The sequence below is a fragment of the Dermacentor variabilis genome, chromosome 3 (assembly GCF_050947875.1).
Source record: "Dermacentor variabilis isolate Ectoservices chromosome 3, ASM5094787v1, whole genome shotgun sequence".
Taxonomy (NCBI): domain Eukaryota; kingdom Metazoa; phylum Arthropoda; class Arachnida; order Ixodida; family Ixodidae; genus Dermacentor; species Dermacentor variabilis.
This window is the reverse complement of record NC_134570.1, coordinates 13,666,714-13,680,688: the sequence shown is the minus strand read 5'-3', so window position 1 is coordinate 13,680,688 and position 13,975 is coordinate 13,666,714. Positions and strand designations below refer to the sequence as shown.

At 48.7% G+C, this 13,975-nt stretch overlaps 1 protein-coding gene across 1 annotated transcript in view; it reads left to right on the top strand.

Moving 5' to 3' along the window:
• Window positions 1–13,975, top strand: part of Nsun5 (Nop2/Sun-like domain containing protein 5) — a 37,980-nt gene that overhangs the window by 18,000 nt on the left and 6,005 nt on the right. Inside the window, exon 4 of the mRNA XM_075684230.1 lies at window positions 10,852–10,967. Coding sequence (XP_075540345.1) covers window positions 10,852–10,967 — 116 coding nt within the window. The remainder of the gene's footprint in view (window positions 1–10,851; window positions 10,968–13,975) is intronic.

Below are 13,975 nucleotides of genomic sequence, written 5' to 3'. Positions count from 1 at the left end.
GCTAGCCGGAGTGCTTCAGAAGTTCCAGAACGCGTCATGCTATGACGTCACCGGCCTGTTGGAACGGGAAAGCGTCAACCGGAAGTAAGTTTACGAACAGCCGTCATTGGGCACGTTTTCTCAGTTGGTTGCCGTATTTACACGATTGTAAGTCGGCCACTTTTTTTAAATTTGAAAGTCTGAAGTTGGGGGGGTCGACTTAAAATCGAAACCAAAACATGGCCCCGCTAAAAAGCAAGACCAACGGGAGCTACAACGTAGCTACAATATTATGTTTGCTCTATGGCCCTACCGGTATCTTTTCGCTATCCCGCGTGTTTGTTCGCTTTTCGGAAGGGTTTTTCAACATTTTTGAGAGTTTTAAAGTGCATGCAACACTCATGGGGGGGTATCGATAAGTGATGGAAGCGCCGCTGTTCCCATTTGCGGCGGCACCCTCAAAACGGCGGCGCTCGCGGGGAGTATCGGTAGTTCATGGAAAAGCAGACACCGCTCGCGGGTTTCTTTCTCTGTGGAAAAGCATTGGCATTGGTTTGACCAACGCCTCCTTTAGAAAGATGCCTGCGGCGTCGCTCGCTTACCCATTGTAGCCGTCGCGCCTTGAGTTGTGGTCGGTTGTCAAGAGACGGCGCCACCTACTTCCCTATCCCCGCCAAGGGGGCTGGGGTGTGGTGTCGCGGCCACGACCTACTGAACTCCAGACCTGCACAGATCTCCCTCCTCCAGCACGCCTGGTCTAGTTCGCCCCCTTTCGCCGCTAGCGAAAGAACGTACGAGCGGAGTGGCGCTAGTTATAACCTGTTCGCTGTGGTCTGCTTCTGCGATCTGTTCAGCGCTTGTCTTGCCATTTCGGCAGGTACAAAGCGCTTGTATTGGCGGCAAATGAATAAATTCACAAATAAACAAAAGAAAACATATTTGCGAATGCTTTGCGTTTGAATAGTGAAACTAGAAGAGGAGGAGCGGTGCAAGAAATGTAAACAACGAGCATAGGTGGCAGCTGCAATGCTAGATCGACGGCATAAATTTTCCTTTAGCCTCCGTAAGAGAATGGAAAAATTGTTTAAAAAGATTCATAGGATAATCTAGCTTTTTTTTAGTTGATTACAGATAGCCTAATGTCGTAGATGACTAAGATTTACCGCTGTGTGCCGTAGTGAAAGGCAGATGATCTGATAAAAGTATAGTAAAAGTATTCACGACTAAGTCCTCCGCCCGATATGTGCAATAGGCTGATCGATTCTGTTTCAAGGGAAGGTGAGCATATCTTGTTTTTAATGTCGTTGGATGTCTAGCTCAGTAGAAAGCTTGCAAAAAATTAAGCGATACCAGTGCTTTAAAACTTGCTGCACTGCAGGCCTTAAATCGTGTCACGGAACTCTTTCCAAACTGTAAAGCTAGCTTTTCTGCATGGTACGGCGTCAGCATAACGGTGGTGCTTAAGAGGAAGCTTTAGCTCGAGTACTCCTATCTAAATACATGTAAAAGGAGAATTCGTTTTTCTCGGCAACCACTGCACCAAATTTGATGAGGTTTGTTGCATTTAAAAGACACTTAAAATCTAGTGTCTGTTGGTTTCGAATTTTTGAGTTAGGTCGTCAATCTTTTATTAAAAATTGGCGAAAATCGAAAATTTTCAAAAAACGAAACTATCAAGTTTACAACTCTGTACCTCAACCACTAAAAATGATAATACAATTCTGTGAATTGCATCTAATAGTACATCTAAAGCGGACAAAATTGATATGTTACACATGAATATAAAAAAAATTAATCATAGGAAAATACAACTTTTGCAAAACCGTTGTAACCAACGTAACAAATTCACGTAAGATGTAAAATGACATATTGAATTTGTCCCCGTTGAATGATCTAATAGATGCCGTTTACAGAACCGCGATATCAGTTCTTGATGCACAGCTATGAATTTGTAAACTTCGTGCTTCTATTTTTTTCAAACGGTCAAATATTTGAAAATCGTTTTAAGAAAATTCAAGCCCTAAATCAAAATTCGGCTTCCAACAGTCACTAGAATTTAACTTTCTCTTTCAAATGCAACAAATTTCATCAAAATCGGTACAGGGGTTATCTCATAAAAACGTTTTTGCGTTTTACATGTATTTGAATAGGCCGCGTCGGAGTTGGGCCCGAGCTAAAGCTTCCTCTTAAGATGCGTACGTAGTGAAGCTGTGTGCGTAATTCACTTTTTGAACTCACGACGCATCCACGGACAACTTTTAAGAGTTAAAATGAGTGCTAATCGTTCTGTCGTCGGACATTACGGCGGTTTCAAGTTTCTAAAGAACGCAGAAGCGAATTTTACAACGTCTACAATGAAACTGTTGTGTACGTTGCGAACTCTATACACAATGTGATTTATAATAATCTGCTTGAAAAAGGCAATAGGAGCGGCTATTTAACGCTATTTATAGAGAGCAGCGGACTACACGCTCCAACATTTTTCAGTTTCGGGCAGTCAACTTTTGGAGCCAAGTGACCGATCACAGCCTTGTGACATCACTGTCACTGTGTTAGCAAAAATCAACTAGACAAGCAGTTCGTCACAACACAACAGCTGCCGTACAACGCCGCTCAGCCGCCCACCGCTAGACGGATGGATGGATGGATGGATGTTATGAGCGTCCCCTTTGGAATGGGGCGGTGGCTTGCGCCACCAAGCTCTTGCTACTATGCTGCCTAATATCCTACCTAGGTTAACCAATGAAAAAAAAAAAAAAAACACTATGAACTACCACGTCCAAATTTTCTGACACCCTATTGCGAACTGTGCTTTTGTACGTCTCCGTCCTTTGTCGTTTCCCTACTTTTCTTCCACCAATCCTCCAATCGCCTCTTACTGATGTCTATTGCGGACCTGTTTGCTTTACCACTGCTCCCGCTGAACCCAAGGGCTTCAAGGAGGCCAGTGGTGCCTAAATCGACCGCTGGATAGACGTCTTCACATTCTAATAAAATATGCTCCGTCGTTTCCCTAGCTTTACCGCAGCAAGCACATGCTTCTTCCTTCTTATATCTCGCTTTATAGGTGCGTGTTCTAAGGCATCCCGATCTCGCTTCGAAAAGTAATGAGCTTCCCTTTGAGTTATCATAGATGGTTTCTTTCCCAATTTCGTTTTTTCCCCTTAAGTAGTTACTCATGGCAGGTTTCTTTTCCATTGCCGCCACCCATGAGATTAATTCAGCCTCTCTGACTTTCCGCTTGACCTTCTTTGTTGCTGTGTTGCCCACCCCACAGGCCGCATACTTGCTGGCAAGCTTCCTAGTTCTTTTCCTCCACTGTGAATCAATGTTTTGCCTGTACAGATACCTGAACACTCTCCCAGCCCATTTACTTTCCTCCATATTCCTCAGCCGTTCTTCATACTCAATTTTACTGCGAGCTTCCCTCACTTCAAAACTAGTCCAGCCCATATCCCCTTGCACAGCTTCATTTGTAGTCTTCCCGTGAGCGCCCAATGCGAGGCGACCCACTGACCTTTGGTTCCCGTCGAGTCCTGATTGTACCCCTGATTTAAAGCAAACAACCGCATTTCCAAAAGTAAGTCCTGGAACCATTACCCCTTTCCACATACCTCGGAGGACCTCGTCAGCCGCGGGTCGCAGCCACGTTTTTGGTGACGTCAAAATGACAACACGCTCCTGTCAATCATACTCCCACCGAGCATTTCGTCTGCTAGGTGCCGAACCCGACGGGAGCAGGGAAGATTGGAGCGATCATACGGCTTCGCATGGCGCGTCTGGTGGATTGGATTGGATCTAACCGGCGTCTGCGGCATGGCACGCTTGGATCCAATCCATAGTTTAATTTGAGAAAATTGCGCTTCCGTTGGGAACTTCGGTTGCGGTGGGAACTTCGGTTGTTGCGCTGGCGTTTCTAGAGGGAGGAGAGTGGGTAGTTGGGGGGGGGAGGTGCGAAGCGTGTTTGAAGAAATGGCAGAAAGTGAATTCCGGTGTCGTTTTTGTTTCTCGAAACAAATAATTCGTTGGTTGTACAGCGAAATTGACCCCATCATCGGTGCCAGCGAGCCACTGGAATTTTGTCGCTGCCTCTTGAAAAGTGCGCCACTCTTCCGTCGTTTCTTTTTCTTTTTTCTTCTCGCTGTGCGTGACACCACCTAGGGACGACGCAAAGAAAATAATAGTTATAAATTGTAGTAGTCACACGTACTACTATTTGAAAACGTGTTTGGGCTTTAGAAGAAAAAATATATTTTTTAGATAAAGATTTCATTCATTTGGAAGATGAGAAACATTTTGTTTCGTAGTATACTGTCTGCAAGCAGACGACAAACGACGGAAGTAAACTTCTGGGGAAGTCACCGCTTCCTGATTGGCTGCTCTCTCTGCCCCGTTGTCACAAATTTTGCATCCTGCCACTGTGTGATGTTGCAGCAACCGAACAGAATGCGTATTGAACAAAATATCTCCGATCGCGCCCCAGGAGTGTTCCAAGAACCTGCATCTTTATTTGGACTGCTGAAACATGCGAACCTCGACTTAACAAAACTCGCGATTTAACGAAATTTTTGGCTGCAAATTGGACTTTGTTATATCGAGGTTCGACTGTATATTGTTACGCTAAAGCTACAGGAAGAATGGAGGAAGAGGATAACGAAGTGCTCTTGTCTTTGCAGCGGCTCGGTGTCGGCGCTGCCCCTTTTCATAAATTCATCTTTAAATAAATGCACCCCATCGTAACAGTTTTGGTGGACGGTGCGAGGTAAAACAACGGTGTCCTCAAAGAACCACGCCGAACCGCCTGCAGAAGCGCAATCTGTGGAGCTTTGCCGAAGTCACCGAATTGCCAGTCTGCCCCCACAGATGGCTTCCAATGGCGACAACCCACCACCTTCTTCCAGCTACCCATCGCAGCCCTACATCGAACCACTAACCTTCGCCAGAAAAGCTGATGAAGACGTAGACGGATGGCACAGCTTTTACCAACGCGCTAGTCGGTTCAGTGGCTGGAATGCCACCACCCAGCTTAACAACATTGCCTTTTTCCTCAAGGGAACTGCGTATGTGTGGCTTGAAAACCACGAAGAAAGTTTGACAACGTGGTAAAAGCTCATACACGAAATCAGAAAGTGCTTCGGAGATCCGGCAGCTAAAAAGAAGCGTGCAGAGCAAACCCCTAATGCAGTGAGCCCAAGTTCCCAGCGAAACCTGCATGACATAGATCGAGGAAGCGCTGAAGTTGTGCACGGCCCTGGACTTTCAGATAGATGACAGAAGAGGACAAAGTTGGTCATCTTTTAAAACAGATCGCCGAGGACGTGTACCAGTTCCTCATCGGAAAAAACAGCCTGGACTCCTTAAGTGATGTCATTTGGCACTGCCATACATTTGAAGCCTTGAAAGCTCGGCATATCACACCGAAGTTTGGCCGTCTGGCCAACGTAACTAACGTCGCCAGTGTTGACGTGGTCCCAGCTTCATCCGACCTTGCTTGCATCAGTTATTTGGCAAGTGGTGCGCAAAGGAGCTTGACCGACGTGAGGCGGCTTCCCTCTCGACTCCACGGGCTCGAGAGCCCTTTTCTCACTGCGACGTCCGTGAGACGTCCATCAGCGCTGTCTCCGTAGACACCTACAACTTTGCTCCTCGTTCAAGAGCGCCAAACCCTACTATGAATGCGCATCCCAGTTGTCAGTTCCACGGCAGTTACTCACCCAGACCGCCTGCAGTTTCTCAAGAGTGGGATGGCCCTGCCAGTTATCCTGCTACTGACCATTTCGGTGTGTCCCGTGAGTGCTCCATCTTTTCCCATGCAGTATTCGTTCTCATGCCCCCAGATTTTGTCCTCATCACTGTCGCACATCACCACCATCCCATGAGCGACCGCACACTTTTCATCGGCGTAGCAATCGGCACGGCGACGGGACATGCTGGCCTTCTGACTCTGATAGCAGGACAAACCACCAGGCGAATTACCGTAGTGACTCACCAGCTTCTGTGCAGAGCTTGATGCCGCCGCCTTCACACCAATGCAGGTCTCCATCTCCACAACGACATCTCATGTCACCGCCGCCAGGAAACTAGGCAGCGCACCCTGTTAGGATCGGCCTGCAGCTATTTCAGCCCGCTGCAGGTGCGTCGATCCACCCGCGGTGGGGGCGCCCTTCAGAGAACCAGCGAGGACAGTGCTAACCAACCGTGAACTTCCTTTGGAGAACTTCACTACGGCGGCGTTCATCCACCAAGCACCTCATTCGGAGAACAGGAGAAAGGCAGCTCTGGAATTTAGAGGCACCGGCTGGGGTCGGGCATGACCACATGACTACGGGGACGCAAGACAATAGATACCACGACTACTGCGCTGCAAAGGTCGTCTGCCCTCGAGAGAGCACTGAAACCTGTGCGGCACGTGTGTGTGAGCCCTCCTCCTCCAAAAGGCGGGTAGTCTACTATGACGTCGGACGATGACGTCAAATGGAGTGCTTTTAAGCAGCGGTTGTCGGCTGCTACAGTGTGCTGGTGCTCTTCGTCGTGCTCTGTGCTCTTCAATGTTCTCGTGAGCTGTGTGCTCGTTTGCTGTATGCTCCGTCTTGCGGGCTCCATTTGGGAGTCACGCTAGACTGTGTAAATGTATCCAATGTGCAAATGTAAATAATAAATGTAAACCCTGTTCACCTAGTTCCTCCCAAGTTCCTCTCTACGACCTTCAACCCTTACAAATGGTGGCAGCGGCGAGATCATGCGACAAATCTAATAACCCATGGGGGTGAGGTCGCCAGTCATCATCAACTACGTGCCCCTATGCCTCCACTAGTCACCATGTGTCATAACAAGATTCATGTTTTAGTGGACAGTGTTGCTACGTTGGCCTTAGTGGACACAGGAGCGAGTGTCTCCATTGTCAGCCTGGATTTCAAAACCCGACTAGGCCGTAAAGTGATGTTTCGCTGGGATGACGCTAATGCATTTCATGCTGTGAGTGGAGAGTTGCTCCGACCTACATGAATATGCACCGCGAACATTTAGTTTTCTGATAACGTGTATCAAGCCGAATTTGCAGTGCTTGCTCAATCCACTCACAACGTAATTCTTGGCCTCGATTTCCTACAACAGTGCGGTGCCACTGTTGACTGCAGTAGTGGCGAGCTTTTCCTGTCTCCTCTTGCCGACTAACCTGCTACCTGTTCACTTGCTCTCGCCATGACTGAAGATGCTGTCTTACCGTCACATTCCTTATCCATAGTTGGAGTTGCTGCTTGCGGTGTTTACGCCAATATATTTGATGAAATTGTTGAGCCTGTGCCTTCGATGGTTGTGAAAAAAAGTGTGCTTGTACCTCTCTGTGGCCTGTGGAACAACTACACTGTGGGTGTCAAATTTAGCCGCTCAGTCTGTTGTGCTACCCAGCGGTATGCGACTTGCCTCTTTTGAAGTGGGTACCAATCTCAGCGTAGGTGCTTTAACTGATGACATGTCACACGAATCCCGAGAGCACAGGGCTGACCACGGTGTCCCTGAAGACTAGTCGCCCCAGCGTCCTTAGCAAGCATGCGTCATTATTTGATTTCACGCAGAATGCTAACAAAGTTCACGTTCCAACTACGCGGTCTCGCCACAGGACCGACACGGGGTCCGTGCATCCCATCAGGCAGAAGCCTTACCGCGTGTCCGCGTCAGAGCGCAAAATCATCACTCAACAGGTCGATGACATGCTAGCCAAAGGCTTCATCCAAGATTCCGCTAGCCCTTGGGCTGCGCCGGTCATCGTCGTGAAGAAGAAAGATGGGTCCTGGAGGTTTTGTGCCCACTACCGGCGCCTCAATTCTGTGACGAAAAAGGATGTGTATCCACTTCCCCGGACCGTTGATGTTATCGACTGCCTTCATTCCGCACCCTACTTCTCATCTGTAGACCTCTCATAGGGCTACTGGCAGATACCCATGCATTCAACTGACAAAGAGAAAACCACTTTTGTGACCCCGGGCGGCTTGTTTGAATTCAATGTCATGCCGTTTGGTTTGTGCAACACGCCTGCAGCATTTGAAAGGTCTATAGACATGGTACTGTGCATCCTGATATGGCAGGTTTGTTTGTGTTATCTAGACGACGACGTCATTTAGGCCGCACTTTCGCAGAGCACAACCATCGACTCGACATTGTTCTGACATGCCTTGAACAAGCTGCCCTTACCCTCAACTCCACGAAATGTCACTTTGGCCACTGAGAGGTACTAGTACTTGGACATCTAGTGGACAAGCAAGGGGTGTGACCAGATCCACAGAAGGTCACTCCAGTTAGCGGCTTTAAACAACCGCAGTCACAACACGAGCTGAGGAGCTTCTTGGGTCTTTGCTCGTACTTCCGACGTTTTGTGCCCAACTTTGTCGATACTGCCTACCCTCTGACTTGTGGTGTAAACCTCTCTTCTTGTCCTTTGTGTTTTGTGATGGTTTTTTCCTTCAACAATGTACCAATTGGCCCGAATTTCAACCCTTCTGACTTCATTGCTGTGCAAGGATAACCCTTTCATTTGGACAGCAGACTGCGATTCCTCGTTTCATCAACTGAAGTTCCTGCTCTCTTCTGGACCCATACTTCGCCATTTTGACCTCCCTGCCACAACAGAACTGTACACCGACACAAGCGGAATCGGCCTCGGCGCCATCCTCGTCCAGCATTTTGGTGACGTCAAACATGCCATTGCCTGTGCCAGCCGTTCGTTGAGCAAGGCCGAACAGAATTACACTGTCGCTGAGCAAGGGTGTCTCACTGTTGTCTTTACAGTCCAGAAGTTCCGCCCATATTTCTACGGGTGCCGCTTCACGATTCTTACTGATCACGATGCACTATGTTGGTTGATTGGTCTCCGTGACCTGTCTGGCCGCTTTGCTCGACAGGGGCTACGTTTGCAGGAATTTGACTTCGCAGTCCGTTACAAGAGTGGCCGACATTATGCAGACGCCGAAAGTCTTTTGAGGATCTCTCTACCAACAAGTGCATGTGACGCCGACAATTTTGATGAGTTTCTCGCTGCCATCAACGACATTTTTCCCGACCTGGCCACTTTCCGGGGAAAGCAGCGTGACAAACGCAGCCTGGGTGCCCTCTTCGCCTCAGCTGCTCAACCAACAGGTAAAAATGGCTTTGTCATCCAAGATGGCCTGCTCTACAAGAAGAATTGTGCGACTGATGGCGCCCGCCTCCTCTTAGTGGTCCCTGAGAATTTGAAAACCCACATGGTCCGTGCTATGCACGACGACTCGACTGCTGGGCACCTAGGTTTCACCAAAACATACCACCACATTCAGGGCTAATTCTACTGGACTAGTATGCGACAGGATATAGAAAAGTATGGGGCCAGTTGTTACAAGTGTCAGCAATTCAAGTGCCCTAATACTGCTCCAGTCGGACTCCTTCCCTCTGTGGCACCACCATCATCTTCTTTCAGAATGGTTGGAGTGGACCTTCTCAGCCAATTCTCGTGCTCAACAAACAACAACCATTGGATTATAGTCTGCGTCGACAATCTGACACGTTATGCTGAAACTGCAGTGATGCCAACTGCTCTTGATGTTTCCAGCTTCCTCCTGTCCTCCGTTGTACTGCATAATGTTATACTGCCGTTATACTGCGTAATGGACCCCCTCGTGTTATTGTGAGCGATTGTGGTCGCCGGTTTTTGGCTGACGTAGTCAAAGAGCTGTTGCATCTCCGTGCTTGCCTGTTTCATCGCCACGCGACCCCATATCACCCGCAGACAAATGGTCTTGTCGAGCTCACTAACAGAACTTTGACCAACATGCTTTCGATGTATGTTGATTCTAGGCACAAAAATTTGGATGATATCTTGCCATTTATCACATATGCCTACAACACTGCAAAGCATGAAACTACCGGCTACAGTCCTTTCTATCTTCTTTATGTCAAGCCACCCCGTAGCTTCCTTGACACCATCTTACCTTTTACTCCTCATGCGGACTCTTCTATTGCCCAGACTCTCTGCCGCGCTGAGGAAGCACGCCACATAGCTTAGCTCCGTACGTTGGCATCCCAGGACCGCTCCAAGATTAGCTACAATTCAGGCCATAAGAATGTGTCGTACGACAACGGGGCCATAGTATGTGTTTGGACACCACTTTGCAAGCGCAGCCTGTGCCAGAAGTTTCTGGCTCGTTACACCGGGCCTTTCGTCATCACCAATTGCCTAAGTGATGTGACCTGTTCGATTGGTCGTCTCGTTTCTAATGACTATCGGTCTAAGAATATGCAGCTTGTTCATGTCGCTCACCTGAAACGGTGTCGTCCCCGTGGCTCCGAGTGGATGTAACAGTTACTCGCCCAGCAGGCTTCATCTGTGAAGGGAGGAGTGTTACGCTAAAGCTACAGGAAGAACGGAGGAAGAGGAGAAACAAAGTGCGATTGTGTTTGCAGCGGCTCGGTGTTGGCGCGGCCCCTTTTCATCAATTCATCTTTAAATAAACGCACCCCATAGTAACAATATGTATGCGGCTTTCATTTCCAAGCTACAAACCAAATTATGTAACCGCTAGAGTGCAATCATTTGCTGCAGTACCCTTAGCTGTATCTTTACACTGGGGATCTAAAGATGTGGGCGTTCCTTGAAAGCTGGTGTCACTGTATGTGAAGTGCAGGCATGTTGCGTAGCCCCTTGTATGTTATGAGTTGCCAGCAAGAACAACCACTTTCTCTTTTTGAACATAGCTATGCGACTGCCTCCTCATGTACTGTAGCACTAAGACAGGATTTTTGCCTTTGGCTAACAGCGACATAGACCATTCTGCCTGCATGGTTGCTTCAATTATTGTACGCTGCAAATTAAAAGGAACTCATTCACCTGTGATGCTTTTGCAGGCGTCGGGTATGGCAGTGATTGCCTTGGATCCCCAGCCAGGTGCAGTACTACTGGATGCCTGTGCAGCCCCGGGCATGAAGACCTCGTATGCAGCAGCGCTTATGAATAACACAGGGTGAGCACTTGGAACCTTTCACTCTCATACCTGAATTTTGTGCTCTGTTATGTGCCATATTTCAGGAAAAGGGAGGGTGCATGTAGTCAATAGTCAAAGCTCTGCATGACAAATAGCAGCCAAGAAGGGGCCCCACTACACCTTTTCTTAAAACTGAGATTATATTGGAGTAAGTGTGATCCCTTTCAATGAATATATTCCCACATAATTTGAAAAAGCAACTAATGCAGTAGAACCTCTTCGATACGATCCATCGTCGTACAATTTCCCAGCGCTCGCATTCACAATTGAGAACACAAAAACAACCAAATACAGTTACACTTTTCTTTTTCTTGGTTGTTACATTCCCAGAAAACACAAATTTTCAGCACCAACATTCCATACATTGCCAAATGCGATCGTATGATGCATTTCCCGGCAACTAGATCCCATGCAAACAAGAAAATGCACGAGGTGCAAGCAATTGAGTACAGTAGTTGCTCGCCACAGCAGCTTCCCAGCAGCACTTGCCTGCCCTCATCATGTAGAAACGCTTGCATGCACTCAGTTTCCTATTCCAGCACCAGCAAATCTCCTCGCGGGCTGTCACATGCCGCATTCAGAGCTATCACCGCTGTTGCTCGCAGGGGCGTCTGCGTCAGCAGGCGTTTGGTGTGTTGCGACACCACGTACCCGAGCACACGGGGGTTGGACCCTCCCGCGTGTAGCCGTGCGCGGCCTAGCCGTGTCCGGGGAAAGGGGAATCCTGGGGGTTGAGCCGATGCCGGGTGTTCGGACCTTCAAGGCCCCCCGGCGGAGGCAACACGCCTCTTTGGCCTTTGCTTCACGTAGACGGCACCCCCGGACTGACCCACCCGGGGGAAATCGGCAGTCGCCTTTTCCTGTCCTCCTCTCCAATCTTCGTCTTTCTGTCTCGCCTTTTTCATCTTTCCTGTCTTCTCATCTCTTCTACTCACTTCCTAGTTTCCCGGCGGCAAGGGTTAACCTTGTGTAGCTAGCCAGCCTTGGTTATGCTGTATTTGGTTATAGCAGCGATGTACGGTTGGCGTTGGCAGGGTTTCTCTAGCAGGAACTCCTGTCACGTCCCCCTGTTGGGCTCCATGGTGGGTGGTCGGCATCGCGGCCGAAAACCCTACTGTACTCATGGAAAACGCTTTTCCTAAACTCCCTGACCGCCCTCACAAACGAGGGCGCACCGAAGATCTCTTTCAGTTTTTCGGACGACAAGTCCAGAACTTTCCTAAATATCATGTGATACACTCAGAAAACCCAGACAAACTAGTGCGTAACATTTCACCGTTCCTTGTTTCGAAGTCTTTAACTGAAGTTTTTGGAACAGGATATAAGGCGTCGAGAATGACAAGTGGTGATCTTCTCTTGGAGCTCCACGATAAGAAACAGTATGAGAAACTGCCGAAACTTGTCTCATTTGGGGAGACCCAAATAACAGTAACTCCGCACGGTACGATGAACACCACCCGCGGCGTTGTCTCGGACGATGACATGCTGGAGCTCACTGAAGCTGAACTCTTGGAGGGCTTTAGCGAACAGAATGTCATAAATGTTAAGCGAATTAAGATGAGGCGAGATGGAAAAGAGATCAAGACTAAACACCTGATACTCACTTTCGGTTCAAGTGTCCTCCCCGAGTCCGAGGCCGGTTATGTCAAACTTCGTGTTAGGCCATACGTGCCCAATCCTCTTAGATGCTTTAAGTGCCAAAGGTTCGGCCACAGTTCACAGAACTGTCGAGGCCGGCTGACATGTGCTAAGTGCAGTGACAATGAACATTCCTCCGAAACATGCCAGAACACTCCACATTGTGTAAACTGTGATGGCGAGCATGCCGCATACTCGCGGTCCTGCCCGTCCTGGAAAAGAGAAAAGGAAATTGTGACAATCAAAGTCAAAGAAAACATATCTTTCAAGGAGGCACGTAGGCGGGTGTCATACCTGTCTAAGAGCAGCTTTGCCGATGTGGCGCGTAAGGGGGCAGCGTCACAACGGCCTCCGGCGGCTGTCCGACCCACACACAGTGAGTCGGCAGTTACGCCATCTGCCCCCGCGACGGTTGCAGCTCGCGCTGCTCCGTCAACACAGCAGAGGGGACCATCAACCCCGAACGTGGGCGCAGCCGAGGCTGCCCCAACTTCCCCAGCCCCTTCCAGCGCTGGCAACAGCCGGCGCAGCCAAATCCCGCAGGGTGCCCCATCGACCTCCGGGCTGGTGGGCGCAGGGGTCTTGCCCCCCAAGGCGGGAAATTCCCTGGTAACTTCTCGCTCGCAAGAGCATGTGTCCGGCGCCTCACAAGAGGCAATGGACACTACACCTGTCCTCACGGCGCGCCAAGCGCCTAAGGAGCGGCGAGGCTCCCTCGAACGCTCCAGAAAGGGTAGAACTCCCGTTACAGGGCCTCGAAAGAGCTCTGTAACCTAAGGCATCACCTCCGTTTCCGTAAACACAGCACCAATTTTTCTTTAAATATGGATACAGAAATCATACAATGGAATGTCAGAGGTCTTCTCAGAAACCTTGATGATGTGCAGGAACTTATACAAAAACACAATCCAAAAGTGCTGTGTTTACAGGAAACACACTTAAAAAACAAACACACAAACTTTCTTCGACAGTATCTAACTTTTCGCAAAGATCGCGATGATGCCGTAGCATCATCGGGCGGTGTTGCCATAGTCACTCACAGAAGTATAGCGTGTCAACTTTTACAGCTACAAACGCCCCTTGAAGCAGTGGCGGTTCGAGCTGTCCTACTAAACAAACTCATCACCATTTGCTCGCTTTACATACCCCCGCATTACCAACTAAACAAACATGAATTTCAGTCCTTGATAGATCAGTTACCAGAACCCTATGTTGTTCTTGGCGATCTCAATGCGCACAGCAGCCTGTGGGGAGACTCTCGTATCGATGCGCGAGGTCGTCTCGTTGAACAGTTCCTTTTCTCTTCTGGAGCGTGCCTTCTAAATAAGAAAGAACCCACATATTACTCT